This window comes from Rhinopithecus bieti, unplaced genomic scaffold, assembly GCF_001698545.2.
Source record: "Rhinopithecus bieti isolate Rb0 unplaced genomic scaffold, ASM169854v2 scaffold_6935, whole genome shotgun sequence".
Lineage (NCBI taxonomy): Eukaryota > Metazoa > Chordata > Mammalia > Primates > Cercopithecidae > Rhinopithecus > Rhinopithecus bieti.
In genome coordinates, this window is record NW_016805255.1 from 999,929 (window position 1) to 1,005,928 (window position 6,000).

The window sequence follows — 6,000 nt, forward strand, 5'->3', positions numbered from 1 at the left end:
TACATGCTTGAGGTGATGGATACCCCATTTACCCTGATGTGATTATTATACATCGTATGCCTGTATCAAAATATTTCATGTAACCCACAAATATATACACCTACTGTGTACCCACAAAAATAAAAATACAATTCTGCGATGAAAAATAAATAAATAAATAAATAAATATAGGTTGGGTGTGGCAGTGCACGCCTGTAGTCCCAGCTACTTGGGAGGCTGAGAGGGGAGGATTGCTCGAGCCCAGGAGTTGGAGGCTGCAGTGAACTGTGACTGCACCACTGCACTCCAGCCTGGGTGATAGAGTGAGACCTTGTCTAAAAAAAATTGCTCGTAAGGAATATAAACAACAGTGGCAGCAGCCAATGTAGGGGCTTCCTACATGCTAGGTACTGCATCTAGTACTTTACCTGAATATCTTCAACAAGGTTTTAAAGAAACCATCTTCCCTTTCCAAAATCCATAAAAATCTCATGTTTCCATGAGATCTGTAAAGTTTTCCTTTTAGCAGAATGCATCTGATTATTTTGGCATCTAACATTCTATAAAGTGACTAATAAAACTCGACAGTAATGAGATAATGGAAATAATAGGCTTTTTTTTTAATTTTAAAATTACTTTTATCAAGTTCAAGATGATGATCAAGTTGACGACAGTGAAAATCGCCCTTGCGTCCTTGCTGAGACAGGAGACTCTGCTCACAGGCTGATCCTTGTCCATGCTGTAATCACCTCTCTCCCCGGTCCCCAGCCTTTAATTAATCCTGGGTGCACAAACTTAGTTAAACTCCGAGCGTTCGGCTTCTTCAGGCCAGCCTGTCCTCGGTTCTGGGAGCTGTGCAGTAGGGTTGTCATTTGCCACCATGTGGGCAGGTGAAATAAAGCTCAGGGAAGTTAACGATTGGCCCAGGCCAGCGTGTGTTGGTCTGCTGTCGTTTTGCAGTATGTCTAGTGTGTGCTCAGTCAAACAAATATAAGGCCTGATCCCGCCCCATGAAGGATCATTCCAACGGCAGGCCTCGCCCCGCTGTGCCCATCGCAGGCCTCTCCAAGCCCCCTTTAACGTGAGCCTCCATCGCTGCCCTCACCCCAGAGTGGAGGCCGCCTTACCAGGCTCCTCCGCAGCCCCCGTGGACTCCTCAGTATTTCTGAATCTTTACCTGAGAGGAACGAAGAACCAAGAATGAGCGTTCCTTTGGGAAGCAGGCTGAGCTCTTCAAGGTTCACCCTTCCCTGTGGTTCGGAGACTTCCAGACAGACCATGCCTCCCAGCTCGGCTCCCCTCCCGTTACGCTGCTGTTCCCAGCTGGGTCTTTCATCCTTTCTCGCCTCAGCACCAATGACCCTCCTCAGAGACGCCTCTCTGGAGCTCCTCTTCGCACCCACCCTGCTTGTGGCCCTCAGAGCACTCACAGCTTCTGCAGGGGTGGTGGTGTGGTGACCATCTCTGCCCTCTGGGATGTCAGCACCCAAGGCCAGGGCTCAGCCAGCCTTGCTTCCTCCTGCATCCCCTATTCCTAGCAGGTGTCCATATGTATATGACTATTCAAATTTAATTCAAATTTTATATAATTCAATTCTTCAAACTCAGTCATTCAAAATGCAGTATAGCAATACCATTCACATTCTAATGTTGTTTGCTTGAATAATTCAAATATTTGAGTCCTATAATTACCCGGCCTGTGAAAGCCTGATGCAGGGCCACGAGTGAGATAGAGCTGTGCGGTCAGATGGTTCGTGGGGGTTTCCTGCTTGGTTCTGACAGCAGCTGTGTTCCAGCGTGTGACAGTCCTGAGCCTCAGATTCCTTGTTCACAGCATCTATCTCACAGGCCTGTTGTGAGGATTGCGTAAATCATATATAAAGAAGAACTGATGTTCATTACTTCCCCCTTCGCTCCTGACTCTGCTGATGCTAAAATAACTGTAGGTGCACGGAGTGAAATCGTCATCTGGTTCTTCCCACTGCAATGACCTTTTCCCAAGGATTTCAGGAAAGGACAGGGACCCCCTTCCTAGGCAAAAGAGAGGCCTCCTTTCTTAGCAGCAAAACCAAAACAAACATAGTCGTTTGTCTTCCTTCTGACTTTCAATGAGTGAATGTGAATCTGGAAAAGCCTTTTAGTACCCTCTAGAGAAATATTGTCACTATATTGTTATTAATTATATTAACTTCAAATTATTAATAACAATTTTAACATGATTGATATTAATAATTAAGTTATTGATTGAATTGTTTTTTGGTATCACTAATTTGATGTTTGTATCAAGTAAATTATTTAACACTGTTATTTAATAGTATTAATAGTAACATGAATATTATACAGAACCAAATTTCCTGGTCATTTGCATTCACTAGTGAACAAATGTCAATTTCTTTTTCCATTTTGCTTCACTTTTCTCAAGATATTCAGAATATGAAAAGTAATTAATGACACATTTCCCACCCCCATCCCCAATGTAACATTTCTAAGGAGTTTCCCAGCAAAGATAAGCAACATGTAACTTTCAAAACAACCTTCGTGTCGTCATAAATCCATCCGTTTAGGGATGGCCAGGCAAATGGAAAGCTCATAGCCCTTTGGTCAAAATAATGACATAAACTTATTATTGGGGGTCACANACCACCCCATCCCCAATGTAACATTTCTAAGGAGTTTCCCAGCAAAGATAAGCAACATGTAACTTTCAAAACAACCTTCGTGTCGTCATAAATCCATCCGTTTAGGGATGGCCAGGCAAATGGAAAGCTCATAGCCCTTTGGTCAAAATAATGACATAAACTTATTATTGGGGTCACACTTAGTGCCCATGCACTAAGTCCTTTCGTCTCATTTTAAGAATCCAGGCAGCAAGCTTGGCTTTGTGTGTCTGAGTATAAGCTTTGAGTGGATATTGCCAGGGCTGGCTGGATTCTGGAGTGGTTTTCTGCTGCTTACTTTCTTTTTTCTTTTTTTTTTTTTTTTGAGATGGAGTCTCGCTCTGTCGCCCAGGCTGGAGTGCAATGGTCAGATCTCGGCTCACTGCAAGCTCCGCCTCCCGGGTTTACGCCATTCTCCTGCCTCAGCCTCCCGAGTAGCTGGGACTACAGGTGCCCGCCACCTCGCCCAGCTAGTTTTTTTGTATTTTTTAGTAGAGACGGGGTTTCACCGTGTTAGCCAGGATGGTCTTGATCCCCTGACCTTGTGATCCGCCCGTCTCGGCCTCCCAAAGTGCTGGGATTACAGGCTTGAGCCACCGCGCCCGGCCTGCTGCTTACTTTCATTGAAAGTCTAAGGTCAAGGTCACCGCTCTCAGATCACAGAAGCAGCATCCGTTCTAGCCTGGCTCAGGGACCATGCTTAGAAACCTCTCCTTACGTCTCCGATTTGCTGGGCCGGCTGCTCCTCAGCCTTCTGAAGTGTCACTAGTTACAAGTTGCTTTGCAAATGAGTCAACTCTTGGCACGAGCCGATTTGAGAATTAGAGATACAGAAAGTTGGTGAATGCAATCCCTCAGCCAAATTTCACTCTCCTACAAAAAACGAAGAGGGAAACCGTTGTTAGTAAAATCCCTGAATCATGGGGCTGCACCAGCCGCAGAGAGGCCCTCAGGCCCAGTGCCCAGCCCGAATCCCACAGGGACTCCCTCATCCCACATTCTGACTGGCTTTCCTGCAGTGGCCTCCCTGGTCAGTAGAGCCATTGAAGTATTTTAGTGAAGATGGAAAACAGGGCAATAACAAAGGCTATAAAAATGTGCTCCTGGAAAAATATGTTCTAAAGAAGTGAATTCAAATGAGAGACCTGTGCTGGCAAACTGGACCCACATTTACCAGTGATGACTCAGCATATCTAAGCCTTGCTTTTCAGAACCTGGAGGGACTAGACATTGAGCTATTCCTGGTCACTGTATGTATGCGTCTCACTTAATCCTCTCAAGGATTCTAAGGGCAGGTGGTGTTAGCCTTGTGTTATCAATGAGAAAACAGTTTCCAAAAGCTATGTAGCATAGGATCACACAGCAGCAAAGTGAGGCCACCAAGGTTTGAACCCAGAGCCCTTACCCACACTCCCGGCCTCCCCACCAGACTGCCTCCACTCTCAGCATTTACATTTAAGGGGATTGTGAATGGGGTTTTTGTTTGTTTGTTTTTCAGAAAAGCACACACACACAAAATACCTAAAACGCATACTATAAATCCTTTTAACCAGTCTTGGAAGCCTTAATCATTATTACCTGAATCACTAATCACTATTGACTCAAGAAAGCCGATTTCCAAATAGGCCCCAAAGAACAAAACTTCTCAAGTGAGACAGGAGCACTGAGCTGGCTTATTTCCCTCTTCCCGACACTTTTTCTTTCACTTACAGCACATTTACCTGGATCAGACGCAATTTACGTGCTGTGTACACACTAGCTCAAGTCCCCATGGTGACACTCGGAGTGGAGCGGTACTATTACTATCCCCCCTTTACCGAGAAGTTGGGCACTGGCCCAAAGCCTCACGGCAAGAAGGAGAAGAAGCTAACTGAGCTTTGGGCCCTGGGGTTGTGGCTCCGGAGTCTGCCCTCTTCACCACCATGCAGACGCCCTTTCTGTGTTCTCACCAGGCTCATGATGGGAGGGCAGGACAGGAGAATGCGGCCACCCGAAATGTGTCCTCTGAGCCCTGTCCCGCTGACGCTGGGTCCAGTGGTTAGAAGAATGCCTCCTGAAGAGCAGCAGCATTCTCCTACCTCGTTGTATGGAAGCAGTGTTTTTTGTTTTTTGTTTTTTGTTTTTTTTGAGACGGAATCTCATTCTGTCACCCAGGCTGGAGTGCAGTGGCGTGACCTCGGCTCACTGCAACCTCCGCCTCCTATCTTTGCTGGGAAACTCCTTAGAAATGTTATATTGGGGATGGGGTGGGGAAATGTGTCATTAATTACTTTTCATATTCTGAATATCTTGAGAAAAGTGAAGCAAAATGGAAAAAGAAATTGACATTTGTTCACTAGTGAATGCAAATGACCAGGAAATTTGGTTCTGTATAATATTCATGTTACTATTAATACTATTAAATAACAATGTTAAATAATTTACTTGATACAAACATCAAATTAGTGATACCAAAAAACAATTCAATCAATAACTTAATTATTAAATAATATCAATCATGTTAAAATTGTTATTAATAATTTGAAGTTAATATAATTAATAACAATATAGTGACAATATTTCTCTAGAGGGTACTAAAAGGCTTTTCCAGATTCACATTCACTCATTGAAAGTAAGAAGGAAGACAAACGACTATGTTTGTTTTGGTGAGCAAGGTGCTTCATCCAGCTGCCCTTCCTGGCAGCCTCATTTGGAAAACAAGGCAACCAGGCTGCTTTATCTCTAAAGTGTGTCCAATCCTATTATTTGTGACCCTGTTAACCTCTTTTGATCTGAGAATCCAGGCAGAAGAATGTCTACAGAAAGCGAACTAAAGAACCCAGTTATGTTTCCATAAGAAGAAAAATGGTGGGTGTTTAGAAACGGTTTAAAACAGAGATGATGGAGACCAGTTTGTCAATTGCCTTTACTCAGTCTGAGTTTTACCTGACTGAGCTGGGGACTGAGCCCTCCTTTAGTATTTGACACAATTGCCACAAAACCATGAGGCTGCTGCAGTGATGCTGAGGTGACACATCCAGTGTCTTTAAGCACATGACAGTGGCCTGGCTCAGTGGAGATGATGCTTAGATGGGCTCCTACTGCAATGCCTGGGGTCAACCTTTTGCCATGAAATGAAGTATTGCTACTAAATTATTGTTGACTTTTTTTTTTTTTAACAGGCGCTTGAATAAAATTGTTTGGCGAGCATTATCTCAAGAGGAAAAAGAAAAGTAAGCCATTCCATTCCCTCCTCACTTTTTTTTTTTTATGAAATTCACGTAACCTAAAATTAACCATTTTTAAGTGTACCACCCAGAGGTATTTAAAATATTCAAAATATTCTGCAAACCACTACCTTTTTCTAGTTTCAAAACTTTTTCAT

The 6,000-nt window shown here is 43.7% G+C and overlaps 1 protein-coding gene across 2 annotated transcripts in view; it reads left to right on the forward strand.

Moving 5' to 3' along the window:
- The window catches only part of VWA3B (von Willebrand factor A domain containing 3B), a 224,117-nt gene that overhangs the window by 161,003 nt on the left and 57,114 nt on the right, over positions 1-6,000 (forward strand). For both annotated transcript variants that reach the window (XM_017871854.1, XM_017871853.1), the window contains one exon: positions 5,798-5,848. In XM_017871854.1, coding sequence (XP_017727343.1) covers positions 5,798-5,848 — 51 coding nt within the window. The remainder of the gene's footprint in view (positions 1-5,797; positions 5,849-6,000) is intronic.